Source organism: Tiliqua scincoides, chromosome 9 (genome assembly GCF_035046505.1).
Source record: "Tiliqua scincoides isolate rTilSci1 chromosome 9, rTilSci1.hap2, whole genome shotgun sequence".
NCBI lineage: Eukaryota > Metazoa > Chordata > Lepidosauria > Squamata > Scincidae > Tiliqua > Tiliqua scincoides.
Window position 1 is genome coordinate 4,751,415 of NC_089829.1, and position 26,990 is coordinate 4,778,404.

Genomic DNA, 26,990 nt, shown 5'->3' on the forward strand with positions numbered 1-26,990 from the left:
AAGTCACACTGAAGGCAGAATCTGTGCCCCATTTGTCTTCGGCTATTGTAATTCTGCAGAGAACAGAGTCACCCCTTTGAAGCAGGGCCCATCCCTGGCTTCCTGGCTGTTCCCAGATGGGGCAGCCATGCTAGGACCTTGCAACTCCCAGCCCCAATGCCACACTACACTCCTGGCTCTTCAACCACCCCAAGATCCTCCACTCCTTCAGGCAACTCTGCCCCTTTAATTAATGTAATTAATCTGTGGAACTCCTTGCTCCAGCATGATGCGATGGCTTCTGGCTTGGACAGGTTTCTAGAAGAAAAGTCCATCACAGGTTACAAGTCATGATGGGTATGTGTAACCTCTTGGTTTTAGAAGTATGCTTCCTCAGAAGGACAGGTGCAAGGGAACATAAGAACATAAGAAGAGCCCCCCTGGATCAGGCCAAAGGCCATCTAGTCCAGCTTCCTGTATGTTACAGTGACCCACCAAATGCTTCAGGGAACACACTCGACAACAGACACAACTTGCATCCTGGTGCCCTCCCCTGCATCCGGCAATCAGAGCCAGCTTATCTTTATCTTGCACAAATCTACCATGACTTGTAATCCGTGATGAACTTTTCCTGTAGAAATTTGTCCAATCCCCTCTCAATGGCATCTAGGCAAGATGTTGTCACTATTTCCTGGGGCAAGGAGCTCCACAGACTAATTACATGATGGGTAAAAAAATATTTTCTTTTGTTTGTCCTAATTCTCCCAACACTCAGGGATTGGCAACAGGATGCAGGTCTCTTGTAGTTCTGCGTGCTCCCCGAGGCAATTGGTTGGCCACTGTGATATTCGGGAAGCTGGACTAGATACACCTTTGGCCTGATCCAGCAGGGCTCTTTTTATGCCTGGAACCCCCGTGGGACGCTTCCTTGTCCACCTCATTTAGACACCCTAAAACCCATTTTCCCCATGAAACCTATGGAACAGGGCTGTAGCCGCCATTCCCTGCTGGGTTTGTCTAGATAAGTTTGCACTGGTGCCAATGTCCTGGGTTCAGGTCTGGGCCAGTTCCTTTCACTACATGTGTATCGGTCCATCCGACAATAAGCCCACTTACAAAAATCAAATTTTGCTTTGTGCAGCAGGACAGCTTCAATGAATGAACCACCACCCCATGTCATTAAAATACCGAGGCTAGAGGAAAACTAAAGCCAAGGACCACATAGCCCAGCATCCTTTGCATGAACTCCAGCCACCACCAAGTGAGCCACAATCTACATTTGGCTTATGGGACAATCTACATGGGCAGGAGGTCTGGTCTAGAGGGTAGAGCCTCCATTTGCCTGAAGATTAACATCCACAAGGTTGCCAGTTCGAGGCCACCGGCACCGTGCGACCTTGAAGCAGCTGGCAAGCTGCAGCTGAGCTGTTCCATCTGCTCGGAGCGTGGGAGGATGGAGGCCAGAATGTTAAACCAGATCGGAGTGTAACACCTTGAATGTAGTGGTTCTTGAAAGAAAGAACCTTCTTTCAATTTGTAAAAATCCCTGCGTGGATTTAATAAGCCTGCCTATGTAAACCGCCTTGAATAAAGTCTTGAATAAAGACCAAGAAAGGCGGTATATAAATACTGTATATTATTATTATATTATTATACATTTGTGCATTCTTCCTGCAAGTTACACAAACTTTTTCAAGGTCCACAGTTGGCAAGCCTAGATACTCAGGCCAATTCTTAAAACTACATTCCACTTAAGAAGCTCTCTCAAGAGGCTAGATCCTACACTTACGTTCTGCACCCCTCCAGAAGCACAAATCACACAGCATTCCAACACACGCATGAATGACAACCAGTGGTTCTCAATATTTAATAAACTTTATTTTTTTAATTGGGTTACTGATTATCTACAGTCAAATGGGGGGGGGGCACAGTGAAGGGTTTAAAAACTGTACAAGCCAGAGATACCAAAGGGTCTAAAAACAGGAGATAAAGGAGTGAAATTTGGAAAGGAAAACAATAGGGGCAGCTACACAGGAGATGTGGCCAATTCGCAGTGACAGTGGAAGACGCAATAGGATTGAAGGCAATTTAAAAAACTGCGGCTCTGTACATATTAAAATTATCTGTGCAATTAAGTGTTTCACCCTGTAACAGGTTATTTAAAAAAAAAACAAACACAAAGTAGGAGGTACAGAATCCTTTCCTCCCAAAAATCTGATCTTGGCACCAGGTGGTGTGCTTTTAAAAAATAGGCTATTTTTCTTCATTTAAAACACACGCACATCTACCTACAGCAGCTTTTTTTTTTTTTAAACAAAAACCAAACATCCCACAGTCCTTTTGCATACAAACATAAAATATATTAACATTTTCTAACAAATAAGCTCAGTTGTACCTATACCAAACCAAATCAGGAACAGAACCCAACGCTACACAAATCCGGTGAAAAGACACACAAATATCGTTTTCTTCCACGTGAGCAAAAAAAAATCTGTGCAAAATAAGCCTAGAAGCTTGTGAATGTAGGCAGAGCCCCCTCCCCAATTGCTGTGATAGAAGGGGTTTGTTTTTCTAGATTAATTTTCCCATGCCTTGACCCACAGCAATTGGGTATCACCTTCAGGTTTTTGTTTTAGTGTTCACTCGTTGTCACTGCCCCCTATACCAGTTGGAGGTGCCCATATGTGACCCCCTCCTCAACTGATGCTTCACAAAACGAAAGGGGTGGAGCAGCTGCCAATCACTCACACAACCCAAGAATTTGGACCTTGCTGATGACTCACATTTGCAAACCAGAACAGACAGGCAAAGCCTCTCTCATCCAGGTTCAACTCCACCCTGATATGCCAGGTTGTCTGAATGTGCAATGTTAGCTGACAAGAAAATTATATCTGAAGAAAGGGAGTGGCCAAGAGGGAGATTACGTTGCCTTCGCCTTTTAAACAGCAAGGAACCAAAGACTGCAGTTGGTTCACCAGTCAACCCTCCTCCCAGATGGTTGTAAACCCCCAAACAAAATTAGTTTTTCCTGCCACATTGCAATGGAGTGAGGGGGAAGGATTAGACACAGAATGCTGACCCAAACCACAAATCTGAATTATGTAGCAACTTTGGGAGGAGAATACTGAGGCACATTGATTTCAATGCCATTACAGGTGCAAATGGTTTCCCTATTATGCACAGGAAATAGAGACAAGTCACACAACAACAATGCTTGCACAGGAAGTGGTTTGGGTCCTGTTAAGGAGCTGAAGGCAATTCAGTCTAGGAGAGCGGGGCTGCAAAACTTCTTTACCCACAACTGTGTTCTATCTTAGTATCCGTATGGAACACTGTGCAGTCACAGCAACCTCGCCAACACCAACCCCCTCCTCAAGTCACAGGTTCAAGTTAATACCCAGAGAAAGGACACATTGAGTATGCAGGCCATGCACCTCCAGGCGGTGCTAATGGCTTAAGGGGAACACACCAAAATCAAGAGGGTGTCACAGAATTCAAACACAGGACCAGACACTTGGACCACAATGGCTGCTTATCTCAGTACTGCCGTCCTAAACATACATCCCCATGGAACCATCTTTGTGGTGTCACCATTTTCCCACCAATGTATTGGAGGGGCACTTCGGGAACATTTAGGTATTAAAACAAGCACCACTGTGTTCTTAGCACCTGGGATCATATTCCTCTAAGTCCACCTCCACTTTCCAATGCTCTCCCCCAAATTTGGGGTGTTCTCCCCCCTCCCTGGACAGTATAAATAGAGCAGAACACATCAAGGAAGATCAAGGGTTCCATTGGGCCTTTGGCCAAGGACTGGGCACCAGAAAGATGGCATCAAGAGGTTGTGTTGGTTTGTCAGTTGACTTGAGTGCATAAGGTCGAGATCCTTCCACCAACAGATTTCCACAGCGTGCGATGACACCGGAAAGGGCTCTTCCGCTGGTTCTGATCAGGCCCCGTGATGAGGCCTGGATCTCAAGGAGAACGTATTGGAGTCACTCCAATTAAGTGAGAGGGGTGTGTGTCTGAAAACAAAGAGGATCGTTGTCCGGAGATGCCATGGTCAAGTCATCTCCCTCGCTCGGTTCCTCGTACGCGCCTGTCCTTCCAACCCAGCGTAGATGTCATTGGTAGAGAAGGTAGCTCTTGAGGGATTCGGGCAGTGGCAGTGTTTGGATTTTGCCGAGTCTGTCCTTTCCCAAGGAGACACGCACCGAACGCCGGCAAAGCTCCATGAGAGGCAAAGGCTCAGCTGTAGGGAGGGGAGAGGCAAACATTAGTGGCAGAACAGAAATTGGAAGACCCAGGCAGGTTCACATTCAATGCCAACCCCGCCATGGACTTGCCAGATGGCCTAGAAATGCATCAGCTTCCCCAACCTGAATATTTAACTCAGTCTAAAAAGAAGTGCAAGCTTCTGTCTCGGGGGTGCAAATTTTTGAGTCTGCTTGCACACTTATGCTACATTTGGAGGGTTCCAGCCCTCTTCCCTAATCCAACATTCCTGGGCAATGAGTGCGGGCTGTTGGGGAAAACACTTTTGTGGCATCATCACCACGTGCAAAAAAAACCCCAACACTTTTTCATTTTCTTCACAGGTTCAAAATGTGAGAAGTCGGATTCCGATCCACTGAGGGCATCGGAAAACTCCTTCCCCCGTATGCCGGAGCTCCAACCTATGTCCATGCCAGGAACCGTTCACACAGCTATGGTCTGCCCAACTGCCCTGGGAATGCAACTTGTCTGAAAAAGCTAGGCAGAGATATTGCCCAACTACAAGAAGTGGCTGATCTCAGCCTAGGTAGCGTCTCTCATGGCAGGGATCTAAAGGGGATGACATCCTGTTGACTAAGGTTTCCCGAGACAGCCCCTGACAGATGCCGTGAGCGGGACACCTGCAGCCTCTGCACTGAACCAGCGTCATGGACACAGGCAGTGAAGCACTCTTTTCTCCAGGCAAACTGCGCTGCAGTGACCCCTTTCCAGCTGCAGTTTCCTCTCCAGATTTTTCCACTGAGGTAGTTCAAGACATGAGCCTTGAGCAGAAATTACCGCTGGCAGTTTGGAAAAGGGGAGGGAGGAGGAGAAAGACTCCAGGCTTTGAACATGAACACACTGGCGAAATCCAAGCCAATTTCACATCCAGCAGGGAGTCAGAGGCGAGCTCAGTCTTTCGCCTTTGCTGTGCAAAGCGGTGGCTGTCTGGATTCAGCAGGGACCACAAAGCCTGGACGTAAAGCGAGGCCTTCTGCCGAGTCAGGCCCTTGGTGCAGGCAGGCCTGATTACACGGACACGAACTCTCAAGGTTTCAGACAAGGGGGTCTTTCTAGTCGGTACCTGCTAGCTGTTTAACCTGGGACCTTCTGCATGCCAGACTGGGCCTTGTCCACACACCTACTGCCGTTTTTCCTAGAGGTTCCCGAACTGATATCTATTTTCCATGCCAAGACTCTGAAACAAACTCGTGTCGCTGAGTGCACAGAGTGCCACGCCTGTACCACCCAGCAGCCACTATCACTTTCATGCACAGAGAAGTCAGGAGGCAGGACTCCGAGTCAGAGAAGCTTCTGGTTAGCCAGAATAAAAGGTGGTCTCCTTGCTAACATCACAGCAAGGTTTTCTGATTATCTTGTTGACAAATGGCAGTAGGGAGAAAACAAACAGGGACATGTTTGCCTTGCGGTTTCCAAGATCTGGACCCCCCTCCCATAATGATCTTCTTATTCTCTCTCCCCATCCCATCTTATTTAGATAGCAGCTCATAAGAACATAAGAACAGCCCCACTGGATCAGGCCATAGGCCCATCTAGTCCAGCTTCCTGTATCTCACAGCGGCCCACCAAATGCCCCAGGGAGCACACCAGATAACAAGAGACCTCATCCTGGTGCCCTCCCTTGCATCTGGCATTCTGACATAGCCCATTTCTAAAATCAGGAGGTTGCACATACACATCATGGCTTGTAACCCATAATGGATTTTTCCTCCAGAAACTTGTCCAATCCCCTTTTAAAGGCGTCTAGGCTAGACACCATCACCACATCCTGTGGCAAGGAGTTCCACAGACCGACCACACTCTGAATAAAGAAATATTTTCTTTTGTCTGTCCTAACCCGCCCAACACTCAATTTTAGTGGATGTCCCCTGGTTCTGGTAATATGTGAGAGTGTAAAGAGCATCTCCCTATCCACTCTGTCCATCCCCTGCATAATTTTGTATGTCTCAATCATGTCCCCCCTCAGGCGTCTCTTTTCTAGGCTGAAGAGGCCCAAACGCCGTAGCCTTTCCTCGTAAGGAAGGTGCCCCAGCCCCGTAATCATCTTAGTCGCTCTCTTTTGCACCTTTTCCATTTCCACTATGTCTTTTTTGAGATGTGGCGACCAGAACTGGACACAATACTCCAGCTCAATAAAGAGGTTCCTTCCAATTCTTTCTTCTTAGCTCATCCCAGAATTTTCTCAGGGGTTCAAACTGGAGAGCATGCAACGTAATAGGCAAGGGTACTCTTGCCCGGCAGGATGACTTGGGCAGTGCAAATGCAGTCGGGATCAGAGCCAGTCTGAGCAATACATTCACCCCTAAGGGGGGGGGGGGCTGGATGTTCACCTGATATTTCCTCCCCACCACCTCAGAAACCTGCCTCAATGTCCCCTGAGAAAATTATCCCATGGTGTTTGTAGCTTTGAGACCAGGTTGTCAAAGTGTTTGCCCCACGGCTGGAGTGCCTCTCTGCCCACCCTTCCCCAAACTATTCCTCTTTGAAGGGTTGGGCAGCTGCTCAGCCATCTCTTGCCCAATAGGGCAACATGGACTCAAAGCATTGCTTCTTTCCCCCAGGCTGTGTCCCAACACCTTCTCCCTGCGCTCCAACATCTGAAGCACCTTTCACTGGTAGAAGCCTCCAAGTTTGTGGAGGAAATCTGTGGTAAAGCCCCAGTCGAACTCTACATGCAGAAGGTTCCAGGTTCAATCTCTGGCAGAATCTCTAGGCAGCCTGAAGCCCTGGAGAGCTGCTGCCAGTCTGTGCTGGTAAACCATGGATAAAGAGTCTTACTCAACAGGCACCTTTGGTTGCCCAAGATCTTGGCTCAGCCCTACCTGGAGAAGCCAAGGATTGAACTTCCACACAAAGCGGGTTCTCCAACTCTAATTGGCACCCCTGCCCTATGGCAGGGAAGCCTCCAGATCTGTATGGACCTTTGCATTAATGCAACCAGCCCTTATTGGATTTTAAAATCTGTACTGGCAGAGGGGAGTTAGAGCATCACTTCCACCCTCAATCAGGCTTGCAGTTTTTTTTCCCCAAACATGCACTCTAGAGGGGGCAACTTGCTCTTAACAGCAAAGTTATCTGGGATATCTCTGTGAGTCTTCACTGACTAAAAAAGGAGAAGGTGATCCTGGCCCCTATGACTTCCTGCAACAAGCTCAAGTTGCCCCACCCCAGAATCTGAACAAATGGTACATCTTTCCACCACCCCCATCCCCAGGTTCCTTCAATGCCTCCACCGAGGCACAACTGCAAATTTGCAGAGAGGCCAAGAAAATTCAATACGCGAGCCAAGAGTTTACAGCTGGGACACAAACAGAACAGACAAGATATTGTGCCACACACCAAGAGGCAAAGAAAACGCATTGGAGACAGATGGGTCAGTGGCAGACAGACCGCCCTGAGTCACCCTCCGGAGAGCCATGATTCAGCACAAAATCTTGATCACCCTTAACAGGAATTCACTCTGCAGATGTGGGGGAGGGGAGAGACTGCTCTATTTGTGTTTACATTTTTAAAAAAGATCTAAAGGGTACAGCTGTTTGAGGGCAGCTCAGTGCAATGCTTGTCTAGACTAGTATTTCCCCTAAACTGGATTTTTCTCCTGTATTAAGGAGGGGGGCTGGTTCTACCCCTACTTCCATGATTACCCATCAGCAGAGAACACCCCGAATTTCTGCATGACTCACTGTTCTAGGCTCTCCTGGACTAAAAGACAACAGGTATGGAGAACTAACTCATACAGAGATGCAACAAGCAACCTCTTCAGAGGGCAGGTGACTCGGCTACAGGTACAATTTGACTGATCTCAGCCATGCCCAAACATAGAGGCAAGACTAATCATGGCCCCCAAAACTGCAGCCCACATTTTCAGTGGAGGACTTTCAGCTTTGTGCTACAAGCTGTCCGAGAGAGAGAGAGAGAAAGATGCAGCTTCATGTTTAATTGTGAAGACACGCATCACACCATGGTCATGAATTTGGGGAAATGCTGCTCTGGGTTCCCACTGTTCGACCCAAGAGTCACTGAGTCTCCATATCTAAGAGAGACTGTGGCCAGATGTTTTGACTTCCCCTTCCCAACACAAAGTCCAACTGACACCCCAAATCAAAAAGAGAGGCAATACTTACGGTCAAGCCCATTCAAGTAGCGCATCCGGATTTCACAGTGCCCCCACACAGCACTCACGACAGGGTACAGTTTTTTCCCTTTGAGCCCCCGAAAGGCCACCCCCATGTACTGTCCATCCACAATGAAACTCAGCGTCCCGTCATCCATATCTAGGACCACCAAGAACGAGTCCGGGACTATGAAAGTCTCGTCCGGCTCTAAGAAGGCCGGGTACGTTTTGCTGGGCTGGTTCTTCCCGTCGTGGTAGAGCCGGTTGCGCCCGAGGTCCCACCCCCACGACTCGTGGTTGTTCCCCACCAGTGTTGTGTAGCCGACCGAGTGCAGGGGGGCTTCTGCTGTCGCCACACCCACCACTGCATGGGTGCCCCGCTGCCTCATGGCCCAGGTGATCTGCCAGACGTGGAGGCCACGGGTATACCCCACTTTGCCCCGGATGGCATCTGTGCTCTGGGCCACCGGATGCCGGTGAAATATGAGCTTGTCCTCCTCTTTCACAAACACATTGAGCGACCTATCATCGTCATTCCACGAGTTCACCAGCTGGACCTCATAGGAGACCGGAGGCATGTCCAGGAGAAGATCCAGGCGGGCAGGTTTGCAGTAATCCAACCCTTGGAGCTCGTGCTTTAGCGGCCGGTATGCCGGGTCCCGCATATCCACGGTCTTTATCCCGCCGGTTACTTTCTGCCCCATCCTTCCCCTGTTGCCTGTCACCTATGGATAGACTGTCGGGGTGGGCTCATCAATTGACCTTGTGCTCTGACCGTCTCCAGTTCTCATCCAAGCCTTGGGGGAAGTAGGGAGGGGGGGGTGCCTGGAAAGGTTGCGACGAGATGAGACTGTGGTCAGCCCTGCCTGATGGAAGGAAAGAAAAACAGAGTTAAACACCAAGACTGCTCACCAGGTCGTCACAGTCAGGATTCACAGAACCCGTTTGGTTTCCCCAGGGCAAGGGGGAGGCACGGCATCCTTTGTCCATGGCAGCAGGAGTGGTAACAGAACGGAACGGTGCCTTCCACCACCTGCTCAGTGTTCTTGGTCAAAGTTCTACATTCTAAAAAACAGACACAGAGGTTACTAAGGCCCGACTGCCTGGGGTAGAGTGGGGGGGGGACGCTTTCAACAGAGGCCTACCAGATGCTTTTAGGGGGCCAGCGATGCAATCCTAGGCATGTTTACTCAGTAGTTAACCTTGCTACAGGCTCTCTCCTGGTTTAAGTGTGCCTTGGGTTGCACCCAAATTGTTCCAACACCCCCCCCCCCAAAAAAAAAACTAGTTCCAAAACCTTATAGTGCCAGAGATGGCCAATTGTAAGATGTAAGGTGTAATTGTAAGATGTAAGACCAAATCTGGTCTATGGAGGTGGAGTGCCTTTGTACATGGAGGCTATATTTCACTATGAAGTTTTCAGGTCAGCGCTCCAGCTTTTAAATAAAGGCCCAAGGCCGTCTTTCACAGGTTGTGACAGCAAGGTCTAAACCCTAATCAGACACCTGATCGGGACTCTGTCGGGACTCCCCATAACCTGTAAGGCAATACCAGGCAGCATCCACCGGGCATCTCTTCCTTTGTGTTTCAATCCTCCTATCAGTTTATTCTTATCTTTGCAACTTCAAGCTCACTCGGAAAACTTCCACTTCAAGGCATAGCCCCAAATCCTGAAGTGGGCTGCAGTAGCAGCTTAAAACAAAAAAGCGATAAAAACTGAAAATGCCATCTCAGGCACAGCAGCAGCTTAAACGTAAGCGGTGTAACGAGTACCAGTTTTGCATTTTTACTCAGAGGTCTTCTCCACTGTGTTCAGTATATCTCACTCCAGGAAAATTTGCCTAGGACTGTAGCCTTAGCCTTAATCTATCACATGCTCCATGCTGCCTCTTGAACAGCTTTTCAGAAAGACGTTGACCGAAATCATTGTTTCTGGGTCCCACCAATGGGTTGTGACTCAATTTTTGTTGGGCTGCGAAATGGGTAGGGCAGATTAGGCTCTATGCATCAGGGGTTAAACAAGCTGCTACTTGGGGAGGGGGAGCACTGCTGCCCAATCACCATTAGAGCCACACACCTTGGCATTTATACATCAGGCAGCAGACTCTAGGGCCATCTACTCTATCTAGATGTTGATAGCATATATATATATATATACACACACACACCCCTAGGCAAATTTTCTGTTTGCCTCCGGTTGATCCAGATGCTGCCTCTGGGCTCAGGTGCTCTGAAACCCATTCTAAATGCAGCAGCTGAGTGCAGTGGGGTAAGTTCCGTTACCTTGTGTGCCCCCCCACCACCACCTTACACACACAGTGAAGCAGTCCTGCTCTACTGGAGCTCAGTGCTCGATACCCTCCTCTGCCTAGGTCGGACAACACTGTGACTTTTGCAGGGTGGGGTAGCTACAAAAGCATGGCTTTCCCCTTCTCTTTCCTGGAACTGCCATTTGGCTTCCCTGCCGAGCCAAGTGTTCCCTGGCTGTCTGCCTTGCTGTGACAAGGATCCCGCGAGCTCTGGAGCTAAGCGCCACTCCTCCAATTAGATTGCATAAAGCAGGCGTGCCCCCACCCTCAGCCCAGCGTGCTTATCTCTGCAACCCTAACTCTAGTCCCCTCCTCCTCTACCCCGCTTATTACATACATTGGGGGAAGAAAAAACAAAGTTCGGCAACCTGTACAAGACGACACGTGCTTTCCACCCTCACTCATTCATTCCTGCAACCACCATGCCCTGCATCAGCACTTCTATTTTACAGATGAGTAAACAAAGAACAGCAAAGCCCAGGCCAAGGCGATTCATAGCTACTGGGCAACTATAACACAGAGAAAATGAGCGGGTCAACCAAGTGGGTGTCCTCTGCCCATTTGCCGACCGAGGAGGATGCCTTAGTCTGTTTCACCACAAACAGCAGCTGCTTGAAATTATATCCTTCTGTCCAGAGACGGAGCTGCTTTTGGAGAGGGGGAAAAGTTCTGCACAAGATTAGAGGCACTGCTGCTGTTACACAAGGAATTGCCCATAAAGCAATGGTTTCCACACATTTAGCCCCGGGACCCACTTTTTAGAATGAACATCTGTTGGGACCCACCAGAAGTGATGTCATGACCAGAAGCGACATCAGACAGGAAAATTTTTTAACTAACCTGGGCTGCAATCCTACCCACACGTACCCAGGATTAATTCTCATTTACTATATTTATTTTAAAGAATATACAGAGTAGCCTGTTAAAAGAACAGATGTGTACCATTTCGCCAAATGCAGTCATATACCATGCTGGCATCAAGTCTAATATATTAAAAATAAAATATTGAAATAACTGGGGACCCACCTGAAATTGGTTTGCAATCCACCTAGTAGGTCCTGGTCCACAATTTGAGAAACACTGCCGTAAAGCATTCTTGGTGAGCCCTGGCCCTCTATCACACTACACCCCTATTTGGGGAGCCAGCATCTGGAAGGGCAGTCCCACAAAGCCCACTTATCAACTCTAAGGCAAAAATAACCCCATTCGGGTCAAAGAGAAGAGGCACTCCTCCGTTTTAACTGACTAGGTGCGCGTGCCAGTCAAATATTGACTTTGGGGAATATTCTGTGATGCTGACGCCTGAGAAACTGGTCTGTACAACTGCCTAAGGCGATAAAAATAAAGTGGTCATTTTTAAAATTTTTTTGCCAAGCATAGGTTGACCCTCGTGTTGTAGGAAGCAGTGGCGTAACCAGAGGGGGTGCAAGGCACTAAGTTTTGCAGGGAGGCTCACAGTGGCATGCAAGCAACTCCTCCCCTTTGGAGACAATCCGGTAGTGGAAGCAAAATGGAGGGGAAGGCCTGCTTGCACACAGCGGTTAGCCTTCTTGCAAAACTTAGTGCTTTACACACCCCTAACTACACCACTGCCTAAGAGAGAGACTGTTCAGTTAACCCTCCACAGGTTGAAAAACCCAACCTGGTTCTAAGGTGTCACTGATTCAGTTACTTCTGCTGTTGCAGAACCAACGCTAACTATTTTGTGTATGCCCACTGCACCGATCCTGTTTCACCAACTTGGCTTTCAAGCCCTCTCAAAGTTTAGGCTGCAGAAAACACATCAGACTGGTCCAACCACCAACCTTACATCACAGCAGATTTCAACACAGACCCAATCAGGTTTTTGCAAAGGTCTTTCCGATTTGGACAATGCTGCACACCACACAGAACTCCATCATACAAAACAAAATTTTTTTAACTCCACAAGCAGAAGACTGGCCCTGCTGGATCAAGCCCAAGGCCCATCTAGACCACTGCCCCAAATCCCACAGTGGCCACCAGTTGCCTCTGGCAGTCTACAAGTGGGAAATAAAGGCAAATCCCTCTCCTGCTTTTGATCCCCCCCCCCCCGGCAACTGTGATCCACTTCCTTCAAACCTGGCAGGTGACGTTAAGCCATCAGGGCTAATAGCCAGGGAGACCTGCCTTCAACATATCTGTTCAACATCCCCCTCCAGCTCAACATGCCATGATGTTCTCGGGAATGAAGAGGGATGGAGGGTTACGAACCTTGACAGATTGGCCAGCCTGGTTTCTGAACACCGCTGTCCTTTTACAGATGCCAAAGAAAAAAATCCTGTATTTTGCAGTGTATATATTATTTTAGCCTAGCGGCAACTTTGGGAACAGCCCCCGAGTCGCAACAGCAGCAGGAAAACAAGCTCAGCTCGGCTCCGGTAGGTTTCACATTCCAGCCGTGCTTGGCAACCAGGTTCCAAGAAGCAAGAAAGGAAAATAGCTGCAAGATTTCGAGCAAGGAGTGCGCAGAAGGGAACACAATCAGGACGTCCCACAGGCTCCTGAACGCATCAGATCAAGGCCAGGAGGCCAAAAAGCAGCCGTGACAAAGACCTCACCAGGAAGTCTTTGTGGTTCTCCGGAGTTGCTGGTGACACAACATAACCCAGCACTGAGAGACGTCTTGGGAGATTTCTGCCTTCCTTTATCGGCCCTCAGCTCTCTGTGTGGACAAGCGGTCCTCTGTACTCAAGGACGCCCAACTGAGGCTTCTGGGGAGGGGTCTGTGGCAAAACCCCCTGGAAAGGGTGGGAACTCGCTTTCTAAGAAAAAAAAGTTTTAAACATTTCCTGGAGTGAGGCAATCTCCCAGAAACCCTGCCAGCTGCAGTCACAACAGTTATTCATGATCAGAATTTCGTTTGGCATGGAAAATAAAAAAAAATTGCTGAGTGAATCAGACCTTGTGTAAAAAAAAAAAAAAGAACACACACATGGAATTTTTTTGAAAGCAACACAGCCTGAAAAGGTACAGAATGACAGCGATGGGAAGCAGGGGATGGACAGATCTGTTGTAGAAGCTACAGAGAGTGTCAGGCTGTTGGTTGTTGGATGTTTCTATTTCACAGTGCCAAATCTAAAAGTGCAAGCCAAAAAGAGGTGAGAGTTTAAACATCTCCAGGTTCAATGTTCTTGGTTTTTGAGCACTATTAAGTTCTATTTTACATGCATTGCAAGCTTGCAAAGTGTTGGTATACAATCTGGGCACAGATCAGAGCAACTATTAAGGTACTCCACCCTCTCTTGCACAGGCCTCAAGTCACTTCCTGCGCTCTGTCTGTTGAACTTCCACAAAACGCAACCAGGGCAAACAGAATGCCTCTTCTCCCGTGGCACTAGATAAAGGCCGAGCCCACGTGCATCCGTTCTCAACCTTCCCCACCATTAAGTTCTAAGGGACATAAATAGGCGAAAACTGGCAAGATCATGGAGCAAGGGAATCTCCTTTGGCCCGGCACAGGACTGAAACCAGAGGCACAATCGCTCTTTTGATCCAGCTGCAGTGGCGTCTTCCGTGCAAAACTCAAACCAATAAGTTACACTCTTTAAAAGATCTGTAAATAAAATCCAAAAGGCAGGAACACCCACATGGCAAAAGTCGGTATATCGCCTCAGTCTCTTGTTCAAGTTTTAAACAGTCATAGGCAGGATGTTCCACAATCTTGACTGGTACCCCAGCGTGGGTTTAACACAAACGTGGCCTCTCCAACTGTTTTTTGCCCTGGGAAGAAAGGTGCCATTCCCATCAATTTTTCTAGAAGAGAAGACAAGACAATATTTGGGGAAGGATTTTCAGGAAGGCCACGGTAATGGGGAGCAGAGGGGAGATCCTCCTTTCTGCATTCCAGACATTCCTGATTCTCCACTTATAAAGCGGCAACACAGGATCATGCATCGCTGTGCAATAAGGCACCCCACTTTTTGCAGCACGGTGGCAAAAAGACCAAGCTGTGAATCAAGACTTCTGCACATCAGATCTCACCTCTGCCACGAATCCTCACCTGATGGCTCCCAGCATGCTGCTTCCTCTCAGCCATCTGCAGTACGGGCATAATACTATTTAGCTTATAGTAGTGGTTCTCACATTTTTAGCACGGGGACCCACTTTTTAGAATGAGAATCTGTCGGGACCCACTAGAAGTGATGTCATGACAGGAAGTGACATCAAGCAGGGAAATTTTTTAACAATTCTAGGCTGTAATCCTACCCACACTTACCCAGGAATAAAAAGCATAAACATAGTAGCCTGTTCAAAGTACAGATCTGTCACATTTCCCCAAATGCAGTCACACATCATGGTAGCATCAAGTCTAATATATTTAAAAAATATTGAAATCAACGGGGATCCACCTCAAATTGACTCACGACTCACCTAGTGGGTCCCAACTCACAGACTGAGAAACTAAGGGTTATAGGGTTATATGCAGAACATCCAGCTCTTTGGACACTCAAAGTGTTATTCAGGTTTCTATTATTAATTTTGTGCATCTACCACCCTGCTGGTGGTCCACCCCGTTTCTTCAACTATTTGTTGTAATTTTAGAAAATTCTCATACGGAAGAAAGCTCCATCTTTACCCTTCTGCTTTGCTGCCCCACAGATTCATGCAACATACAGTAAGTTACCAAGTTGGGTATCTGAGAGTACAAAAGTGTTCCTTGGGAGGAGGAACCACTTATCTACTGCTCCCAGATCTACACACCTACATCTGAATGACCACAGATTCCAATACACAGCTGCAGAACTGGCCAGAAGTTGCGCAGTGGGTCAAATGCTGCCAATTCACATACCCATTTTGCAGATGATGAACACCAAGGCTCAGCAAAAGTAAGAGAGAACACAAGAGCTACTACTTGTCCTTGCTTTCCCCCCAAGATTCTGCCATTTCAGTAACTTGATTCTGAAGGGAAAGCTGTCACTCTTGTTAAGCCATTAAGTAGTCTTTGTAAAGGGTGTGTTGTGGATGCAGCCAGATTCTGTTTCTATGTGGTTTTAAACTCTGGTTTTAAGATTGTAGATAAATAGGTGTATGGCTTGTGTGCTGATCAACATAATAAACTTGACTTGATTTGGTTAAGCCATTTGGGCTGAAGACCCCTTGCTGATTTACTGGAAGTCATCCAGAGATCTTGCAGATGAGCCCAATCTACTTTCCATCCACCTTGCCTCACTGAACGATGCCCCAGCCCCCAGCATTTGACTATGACCAACTTCCACCTTTCCTAAGAGCCCCCAGTGGAGGAAAAAAAGCTAATGCACACCATCCATGAAGCCAGCCAGTATTAAGAGTCACAGACTTGGAGAAACCCAGAGGTGGCCCAACACTGCAGGCTGCTACGGCACACTTTTCTCCAAGCCTCCAGCGTAAGGCCTGGTTTGTCATCTCTGTCCTCTGCAGGAGGTCGAGAGCAAAATTCAAGGCATGAGATCATGCCAAGACAGGAAGGTGGCCTCCAGCTAATTGGACACCTCCAATGCCTCTTGCTTGGACAGAGGTTTCACCGCATGCAGCTGCCCTGGCAGCAGCTCAGAGAGTACTCTAATTAAAGGGGAATTGAACACGCCAGTCTGCCAAAGAGGCCTTCAGCCAGGCCTGGGCACTGTTTGGGCAAGCACACGTGAATGGTGGTGACATCAGCACTACACTCCCATGAATGGGCATGTCAGGAGGGACACGGAACGACAACACACAGGACAGCAAATACACCTGAGACCAGCAAGACCAGTGGCACCCGCAGCTCTCTCCGGAATGGCTCAGAAGACAGACAAGCCGTTTCGAGTCAGGACACGGTCACCCCAAGCTGACAGTTGGCTTCTCAACACTACCAGGAGGGCACTCAACACTTGACAAGCACCTGTTGGAGATGCTCCAAGAGGATTTCCTGCCTAGGGCAGGGGGTTGGACTAGATGACCTGTGAGGTCTGTTCCAACTCTGTGATTCTACACAGCCTGCACGGGTAAGAAGCAGCAGGAGAAGGCTTCCATAGGCGCTTGTTGTGGCTTCTTGAAGTGAACCAAACCAGAGCCAAAGACTCCACAAATGCCATGCGAGGTTAATTCAGTATTTCAAAAGTTTGGGGATGCAGGCACTGCTACCGACCTCCTATCCAGGCGCAGGATCCTTTTAGGGCCGAGTTCGACGCCAGCCAGCCAGCCAGCCAGCTTAAGCGCACTGTGAAAGCAGAGCGAGGCAGTGTTGGCAGAAAGGGCCGCTGCGACCCATCGCGGCTTCTCACAGCTGCTGTTCTGGTTTTGAGTCCTTCAGGCAAACATGAGTGCTCAGAAGAGGAGGGGGGAGCAGCTTAGTCCCGCCTCCCCTCCCCCCCCCGCTAGCAACGGAAGCAGCTCCAGCAGCTTGGTTTTCGTGGTTAGGCCTGGCTGCGAGGCTTCCTTTGAAAGCAGAACCAATCCGAATTGCTGCAGTGACAGACATACCCAGCCGCCGTGACAAGTGGTAGCCCCCTCACCCTGCACTCAGGCACCAGGACGGACAAGTTAACACAATTTTACAGAAGAGGCGTAACAAAAACCCAGCCCCAAGGGTCACAGCACCACTTCAGTGCACGTTGACAGACAGGAAGATGACTGGGGGCAAACCCTCGTTTGCCAGTGGCAACCTCTCCAAAAATGCCCTTTGGTGGGCAAGGATGGGGCACCAAATAGCACTGGTGCAGTGCTTTGAGCACACAAAGCAGGGACTGCATTATGTAAGGTGTAAGCACTGTAAGGTGTTATTATGCCCATGTTGCAAACAGATAAGACTGAGGCAGAGGGGTGTGGCTTGTCCAAGTCCACTGAGCAAGCTCCTGGCACAGGTGAGATCTGAACCAGGGAAGCCTGATTCACAGGTTCACCTGGGCTGTGCTAGACACTCCACTGAATGGCAGCTTAGCCACCACTGCCATGGGTCCCTGGTCCCAACACTCCCCTGCTACAACTCACATGTCCCAAGTCACACCCAGGGTGTGACCCAGGAAAGCTCCACAGACCGGACCGGTGCCCCACGTGCATCGAAAGCATGTCACCTCAGGCATGCACCAGAATACTCTAACGTACAGGGCCCTGTGGCAAAGATGTTCCTTGGCCAAAGAGCCATCATGGATAGCCAAGAAGGATGTTTGCAAGAATCCTGCAATAGACTATTGAGGACTGGGGGAAAAGTTTCGTAAGGGAGCCATGGGGAGATGGGGAAAAGAATTTGACTTGTAGCCACTAACTGGAATTCCTACACTGGGGAGTGAAGGGAATTTTTGCAGCGATTAAGCAATGCTTCTCCAAACAGCAGACAGACAATGCAAGCAGGTTTGCACTGGGATTTGCAAGACCAACCCCTTTTACAACTAGCCAAGACGAGGCAGGTTGGCCCAGAAGGAAAGTCCCTTGCAGAGTGTCATTTCAGACAGATGGGAACGTCTTCCAGGAAAGGAGAGGGTAACCTCAGGATGAAAGGCCCATTCAGTTCCTTTCATGTCAGTCTTTTCCAGGACGGAGGCTCCTGGCGTGCCAAGAAGATGGCAGCGGTGCACAAAAGATGCCAACGTTTGCAAGAGTTATCAGAAAGGAATTTAAATGCCCCTTTCACCACAAGATTATCCTTTTCTTTCTTGGGAAACATATTGAGGCATAATTCTAGAAGGTGCTGGGGAACCCAAGCACTTGGATTTGAACTTGTTTGAGAGCAAATGCTGCAGCAACCAACTCTGTAGTAGTGCAGGCTTCTGAGCACTTCTGACACCGGATATCTGGCTTTCAGCTTTCCCCCACAATCTCCCAGCTGTCATACCTCTAAATCAGGGCTCTCCAGACTCCATCCCGTGGGCCGGATCCAGCGCCCTGCCTAACCCCTCCGCCCCCCCCATGAATGGTACTTACCTTTCCACCAGGGAGCCCCATGGTCACGACACCACTCTCCCCTGAACTGCGCCCTGGCTTGCCAAATCTGCCCAGAAGTCCAGGCACAATAACAGCTAGAGGGACAGACCCTGGAAGCAGCAAGCTGGGGCTCCGTTCAGGGGAGAGCGGTGCCGTGACCGCAAGGCTCCTCGGCAGAACGGTAAGTGCCGTTTGTGCCAGGGAAGCCTTTCCCGGTGCATAGCAGACCACTTTGGAGACCGCTGTTCTAATTTAAAGCATGTGGCTGGTTGGACAAAGCTGGGCTATGCTAAGGCTAGTGCAGTTGAACTTAACTTTAAAAAAACCTGCCAACAAAACAAACACATCCAGGAAAAAGTTTTTCTCTTAATGTAATCCTGTATGATGGGATAGGGAAGGAGTGAGAAGAGAAAACAGAGTAATCTTCCATTTCCTTCTACAAAATGCCCGCTTGCAGAAAGCTAGCATGTCAGGGGTGTGGCTGAAACAGAATCCTTCTCCCTGACATGCTAGCTTTCTTTTTTAAAGAACTTTCCACACTCCATACCCCAACCACACAGAAAGCAGAACATTCTGACGAAAGAGGGAGGCTAGAATATGGTGTGTGTGATGGCTTGAGGTTGGGTGCCTGGAAGATGATGGGGTGTGAAAATGGAAAGGCAACTGCAGGGATTTAACTACTGCCAATTTGAAGCCCGGCACACACAAAAGGCAACACCCCCCCCCCCCGGAAAGGAGATGAGCAGGAGATAAAAAGGACCGGGTGACAGAAATCTGGCCGCAGATGCTTGTTCTCTGTTCAAGTCTGAGCTGGGAGAGAGAGAGAAAGCAAACAACTTTTGAAAACCAAGATCTGTGGAAAACACACACCCCTCCGGCAAACACAGGGAACAGAAGTCATAATTTATCTTCCGAACCACAGATGTGAGCCCAGGCGAAGGAACGTCTCTCTGGCCGCGGGGACCTCTTCCCCATTCCTGGGGACATGGGGGCAGAGTTCTCCACCCACCACCGCCAAAGTTCCTCTCTCTGCAGTGAAGGAGAGCCACGTTTTTCCTCTCGGTGGCTCGAAGCCTTCGGAAAAGCAGTTCCTGGCAAAAGGTGGACGGCTGACCCAGCCAGGAAGGGAAGCAAAGACTCTGGCACCAGGCCTCTGCTCAGAACAGCCTGTTCTGAAAAGGAGAGGTCAGGAAAGATCGCCCTGGGGTGTTACATAATGGTGCACAGCTAGCAGCACTGCCCAAACTTCTGACAGCCGAGGAAGGCCAGCTTCCACATTCAAGTTGGACAGTGCCAGCAAAAAGCAGAGAGGAAGCATGGAGGGAAGGCGTTCCTAGCTTCCAAGGAGCCCAGATAGCATCTGGGGACGCCTCTGGTTGCACCATGAAGCCAGGACTCATGCAGGGATGCACTCACAGCTTCCTTGAATGCCAGACAGCAGTTTTGCTTTCATGTCGCCAATCGCAGCCCCGCACTGATAGAGATGGGAAAGAGGCAGAGTTGGAAAAGGCATCACCCAGAGGCACAACAGGCAAACTCCTCTAGGCACTGGGCACATGGGAGTTGGATTCAAAGGTAGACAACTGCATCAACCAAACACAGATTATAAGCACTCCTAATCACCATCAGGAGTTATTTAAATAACATTTTCAATAGACGTCTCAAACCAGCACCAAAAGTAGATGTTCCACACTACTCAAGTTGGAACCACCTCTGAGACTGCACCCTCTCACCTTGCACACTTCACCCCAGGCTGTAAGAGTTAGCAAAGAGGCTAAAAAAAACCAAGAAGGCAATCAAAATGCTCAGAAGACTGCAGGACCTTCCTTACAACTTTTGGAGATTTTTAGTAGGAAAAAGGCAATTGATTGAAACTCTTAAAATGATGCCTGGAGCATGGAGAGAGAGATTGGGGTGGGCAAAAGGAGTCCCTTCTTCACACAGTAAAGAATTAGCCTGTGGAACCAGCTGCCACAAGATGCGGCAATGGCCACTCAGTCACAAGGGCTGAGCACTAGCTCCATGTTCAAAAGTAGTGCATCTCTGAGACCCTGGTGGAAGGGCAGGGTACTGCATGCCCTTATTGCTTGTGGGCTTCCCAGAGGCAACTGTGAGAAATAGAATGCTGGAATAGATGGGCCTCCTCCAGTAGGGGCCTTTTTATTCTACCAAACACCACACCAAGGAAGTCCAACCTGTTCCTTAAAGCAATCTTGCAGATCAACACATGACACTAATTAGGTGTGCGTGAGTTTGGCGTAACCAAATCAGTCAATAAAACACTCCTCCCTTGCAAACGTGCAGGACGCTCAAACTGGTATTGTGGCAAGTTGGTCATACAGTATTAGGAAGCCTGGGGTGGAGAGACTGGTCCTCAGGAGGCAGACACTCCAAAACTACACAGAGATGATCAGAGTGAGTGATGGGACCTGGAAAGCCACAAGTCTCTTGCGAGATTTAGACAGGCTCCAAGATTTGTCAGAAAGAAAGAAGAGGTTAGGGGGGCGGAAAAAACCTGTGATTTGTTTCTCTTTATTTAATTTTTAGACCACCTTCCCAAGAGATCAAAGCAATTTACAAAAAAACCAACACGAACAGCTAAACATATACAAGGAGTGTGGCACATCTAAATAATTAACATACAAAACAAAATGAGTTGGGAAAACGGACATGTTGCTAGCTTCTTTCTAAAAGTTGCAAGTGTAGAGCTGTCCAAGTCTCTTGGAGAAGGAAGTTCAACTACAGTGGGGTCACACCAAAAAGGCCCGATTCCTTGCGCCTGCCAACCAGGATCTGTGTCAAGGGTGGGTCAGAGGGCCTCAGAGAGGCTGATATGGGAGAACGGAGCCTTTGAAGTAACTTATATCCACATCTTTAAGGGATCTAAAGGTTAGGAATTGGGTTTGGACACAAAATGATAAATGAGAGTAGATCACGGAAGAGTTATTCCATTCCAGAGCAAAAACCCCCAGGACGATGCCAAAGCCATAGTGCAGGCACAGATGTGGAATTGCATTTACCAGGAACACATCTGCTTGCATTAATTTTTTTTTTTTTAAAAACCAATATTTTAGCCCTTACAGCAGTGGAATCTGCCACTCCAAGCAGCCAGACAAGCAGATGGAAAAAGAAGTCTGCTGGTCAGGGCTTCTGAGCTCCACACAGCTCCTCTTCAAACCTTATGGCTAGCACAACGGCACACTTAAGGCAAGCCACAAAAACAGCAATATTTCTGCTGCATCATCCACACCAGAAGTGCCAAATTTGTTTCACACAGTGGGCCAAATAGCAAACCCAACAGTGCCCTGTTGGAGGCCAAAAGTGATGGCTTGAAGCAGGAAGTTGACATCATTTAAGCAGATGATGACCAGAAGCAAGTCCTTTGTTCTCACTTTGGAGCTTATTAACTGCCAATTATCACATAGGCTGCCCTTTCAGCAGTGCTGCTTGCTGAAGCACCTCTTTGCAGTTGCAGTTGTACCCAATTATCACAGATGTTGGCATTCTTCAGTCTCGGAAGACTATGGTGTCACGCTCTGAATGGTGGTTCTGGAACAGAGTGTCCTCTCCAGTGCGTGAAGCCTGGGTAAAGTAGGTATGGAGGATAGGCTGTTACCCATGCAGCAAATCCCCCCTCTCCACGTCGCTGAAATGGTCCAATGGAAAGGTAGAGGCCAATAGGGTTGGTTCCAGCAGCGTCGCAGGAGTTGCCAGAACGTGACTGTGTTCAGCCATGAACTGCCTCAGGGACTCCGGCTCCGGATTTTGCCTCCAGGTTGACTCCTGAAGCCTTTTCCATAACTGGATGTAGCCACAAGGCAGCGGAGGTTTGGGATCAGAGTTTTCCTTCTCTCAGATGAGCTGCCTTCCCAGGCTGACGAGTCCCATCTACCCAGTGGCTGTTTAGTCGCCTCTTACGACAAGTACAGCCAAACCGAGGGCCTATTCTTATCCCCAGCCCCCAGGGGAACCAATTATCACAAGGGCTGGGTAAAAAGCTGCCAAGGGGCCGTATCTGGCCAGTGGGCCTTATGTTTGATACCCCAATCTACACCATCTTGACAGGTGGCAGATTCCTGATTCTCAGTGCAAGGTGCAGGTCATCCCGGAAGAAAGGTGATGTTCTTCAGACTGGTTACCAGGAATCTAGCTAGGGATGAGGAACCCGGGTCCATCTGCCCCAATGGGAAAACAAATTACAAATTGCAAACCACTGGTGTGAATTTCAGCCTGTCCTTCAGCAAGGCTGTCAAGTCCAGCCATGTGACAATCACAAGGCTGACACATGTACCAGCACCCTGGAGAGTCTGCAAAGAAATGCATCCCTTGCCAAACAGGCTAAGGGGAAGGGTGAGAGACATGATACACCAGTTTACAGAGGTGTAGTTGTATAACTGCCACTCCTCAGCATTGGTAGGAATGCACAACCCTCCCTGCGCCTGCCTCAAAAATGACTTGCTTTCTTGTGAGCATTTCCTCTGAATAGTTGCAGCAGGGAAGGGATCTGCAAACACTCAAGGAGGACATGCTTGCAAGAACCCACTGCTTGCACTTCATCAGCCATTTCCAGGGTTTCTGGATTGCTCACTGTCAGCTCTTCAAATCAATGGAGATCTGAGGTAGCTCATGGGATGGCGGGAGGGAAGCAACCCACTGAGGAAGATTCTTGAGGCAAGAACGTCTTCTCTGTTCTGTTATGCCAGGTCCTTCCCAATTCAGTCTCGTTGTTGGCAACCTTCAGTCTCGAGAGACTCTGGTATTGCGCTCTGAAAGGTGGTTTTGGAACATCGTCTAGTGTGGCTGAAAAGGCCAATTTGGGAGTGACAATCCCTTCCACAATGGGAGCAAGTGCAGTCTGTAGCTGCCCAATGAGATGCAATGATCTCTCCCACCGTCGGAAGCAGCCCCTGGCGTCACGCTCTACGCCAGTCGAGCGAAGACTTATAACCGGTAACTGCTGCTTCCCGTGTTGTGCCGGCGCCATATGGCGAAGTTGGAGTGTCCTCTCCAGTGCGCGAAGCCTGGGTAACGAAGGTATGGAGGATAGGCTGTTACCCATGCAGCAAATCCCCCCTCTCCACGTCGCTGGAATGATCCAATGGAAAGGCAGAAGCCAATACGGTTGGTTCCAGCAGCGTCGCAGGAGTTGCCAGAGCGTGACTGTGTACAGCCACAAACTGCCTCAGGGACTCCGGCTCCTGATTTTGCCTCGAGGTTGACTCCTGAAGCCTTTTCCACAACTGGATGTAGCCACAAGGCAGTGGAGGTTTGGGATCAGAGTTTTCCTTCTCTCAGATGAGCTGCCTTTCCAGGCTGATGAGGCTCATCTACCCATTTGTCTCATATTCAGTCTCAGAAGCCTACAACGTAATACAAAGCAGCCCGCTTGGAGGCAGGCTGTGCAGCATGGCCTTTCCTAGTTTGAAGAGACACTTGGCCAACAGTCTGAGGCAAAGAAGGAAGGCCCACAGCCAGGGAGACAGAGCAGGGACAGACTGCACTTGCTCCCGGTGTGGAAGGGATTGTCACTCCCGGATTGGCCTTTTCAGCCACACTAGACGCTGTGCCAGAACCACCTTTCAGAGCGCGATACCAGAGTCTTCCGAGACTGAAGGTTGCCAACTGACTGACAACTGAATGTAATACAGTTTGATGACTATGGTTCAGTTGTAACCCTGTGACTCCAGCGTGGGAGGGGTTTGCAGGGGTGGAAAGGTATGCATGCCGTGTGTGTTTACATGAGGCATGCTGGGGAGGAGAGCCATTTTCCCACCCACTTCTAGGAAACATTAGAAGTCACCCACTGAAAATGACAGGCGGGAGATTCCGGATTGACAAACCCAGAATTTCTTCACACAGAACATCATTCACTTATGGAACTCATTGCCCCAAGATTTGGCAATGGCTATTAACTTACAGCTTCAAGGAAGGGACTGGACAAGTTTAATGGAGGGTAGCTCTGTCAATGGCTGCTCATCACAGGAGCTTCTATAGAGCCTCCACATTCAGTTCGTTGCCGGAAAGCAACAGGGAAGAGAGGCTTGCCTGGGGGCTTCTGACATTCTGCGGGATAAGGTGCTGGATGGGAGGACGCCTACCACAGCACTTTTTCCTAGTATTTTTCCATGCGAGTTTTTTTCAGTCATGACAATCAAGACACACACAAGCATGAACCTTCTGTTGCCTCAGGGGCATTGCCCTTTTGCTAGATGCAAACAAGTTTTTTTCAGAAGGGACACTGGGCTAGCAGGACAGGTTAGGAGAATGAAGTATTCACCATTCATGGGTTTTACAAGCTCCCTCTTGTTTTCCAGCCAGCCAGACATGAAGCAAGGAGAAGAAAAAAGGGAAAAAGCTTCTCTGGTTGACCCTCCATTATGCCAGAGCTCAGATTTTAGAAGGCCCCCCTCCCCGCCAGCTCTGCCTTTTGGATTAGCAACTACAAAGGGTGTGCATTTTTAAAAAAAAAAGATTTACATGGCTAAAATCTACTAGCACTGAACAGCCATCATGGATATTTTTTGTGCTCCCAATTTTCACACAGCGAGGAGTTCCAGGGATAGAGGTACCATCATGAATTCCTCCTGGGCACCCATGAACCCACTCGCCTGGGACGAGTACCTCATAGTCCCCTGGAGAGCAGAACAGTGATACTGCACTGCACAAAGCCTGACCCTGAGGTCTCACTTCCCCTGCCAGTTTTGAGAAGGTTAGTGATGGTGGAGACCCTTCCTTACATCAGAACAGACTGTTCATTTCTCACCTTGCTGCCTAACCCAGAACCTATGAACTATGCTGTCCCTCAAGCACACTCTGAATAGCTTAGAACTCAGACAGAGGAGGGCAGGCAGTTGGCAGAGGCCATGAGTATCGCTTGGTTAGCAAATCAAACTGTTTGACTCAAACTGGACCCGGATTCCTCCCCTTTTACTCCTTCCCCCATCTTTATCCTGTGTTCAGTTATTGACTGTAGGCCCCTCAGGGCAGGGACTTGCTGTCTTGCATTCTAAAGCATCGTAAGGAGGGGGTGTGCGCAGGAAGCTTAAAGCATTTGCAGCAGTAGCTTTCGCACCAAGACACAAGGATTGCTGAAGTGGAGACACACAGAAGCAAAGAGATTTAGTACTACCTAGCCCCCCAGCCCCTCCACAAGGTGTCTTCAATCCACTCAGTTCCTTCTCCCCTTCACAATCAATATCATGAATCAATACCACAACCAAACCGCCCCAGGCAATTGAGCAACCATCGCATCAGCATCAGTTGGCTTGCCACATCTGTCCAAGGCTCAACTAGTCCAGCAACTTGCTTGAGGCGACCCTCCCAGTTTGCTCCCAGCACCTGGAATTCAGGGGTAGACTGCTTCTGCCCATGGAGGCCCACCAATCAACTCAACTACAGCCAACGTTCCCAGCAGTTCAGCTGGAGACATGAGGATGCACACAGCCACAGGGAACTCCATGTGTGGTTGAGCTCACACACAGGGGGAAATCCATGGACTTCTGTCATGGAAGGCAAGAGCTCCAGATTGTTGATCCCGGAGTGCCAATGTTCCACGTGCCTGCATTGATTGTTTCGGCCATGGAATTAATGCTGTGTTGCTAAGCCTGTGACTGGGAAGGTGACTCAGCAAATGGGTTGATCAACCCATTGATTTGCAAATGGGTTGTCAGTTCAATGGGTGCTCAAAGCAGCAGGCTTCCCGTGGAACCTGATAACAGAGGACCTTTAGAAAAACACAGCAATGACGCTCCACACGTGGGTGTCACAGACTCCCTGCTGCACTGCTGGCCTCTCTCACAGCAGGAAAGGGCCCTGAAAAAACCACCAGGGCTGGCCAAATCTGTGCAACACTGAGCCAAGCTCTTATTGCTGGTGACACATGGCCTCTGATCACGAAGTTAGGCTCTAGGCTATTGCAAAATGCCAAATGGAGGGTGCCAACTTATTTCAAGAGGAGAGGCCTTGCAGTATCACTTTGCTTGGAAGGAAACCCATTTGCTGCTTTGTTAATTCCAACCATGCTCAGCCTGCCTTGGCTAGAAACACACACAAAATTGCTAAATAAAAACACCACACTAAACATCTAGCAGCATGTGCCGTTTCAGTGAAATGGCAACTCCAGTGGCCACACCTTAATGCGGCAGAGCCCAAGATCCGCATGAAGGGGCCAGGTTCAGATCTCAGCACTGCCAGGGAAGGCCACCATGGAAGCCTGGAGAAGCTGCTGCCAGTCTTGATGGGCCAGATGGTCTGGGCTCATTAGGAAGCAATTTCCTAAGTCAACATACCTGAGCCATGCAGCACTCCTATGCTTACCCCTCAGCCACTCCCTTCCTATGTCCTTACTCTTGTTTCTATTCCTAGATTGTGATGCCCTCAGGGCAGAGACTTGCCCACCAGTGGCATAGCTAAGGGGGTGC

General features: G+C 49.0%; 1 protein-coding gene across 4 annotated transcripts in view; it reads right to left on the reverse strand.

Moving 5' to 3' along the window:
- Window positions 1-1,835: 1,835 nt before the first annotated feature.
- The window catches only part of SPSB1 (splA/ryanodine receptor domain and SOCS box containing 1), a 40,924-nt gene continuing 15,769 nt past the window's right edge, over window positions 1,836-26,990 (reverse strand). For 3 of the 4 annotated variants that reach the window (XM_066637130.1, XM_066637127.1, XM_066637128.1), the window contains exons 2-3: window positions 8,379-9,234; window positions 1,836-4,231 (exon numbers count right to left, since the gene is read on the reverse strand). In XM_066637130.1, coding sequence (XP_066493227.1) covers window positions 4,104-4,231; window positions 8,379-9,072 — 822 coding nt within the window. In that variant the 5' untranslated portion in view covers window positions 9,073-9,234 and the 3' untranslated portion in view covers window positions 1,836-4,103. Of the gene's footprint in view, window positions 4,232-8,378; window positions 9,235-12,909; window positions 12,991-26,990 lie in introns of those variants that run through there. The other variant, XM_066637129.1, reaches the window with a different exon arrangement.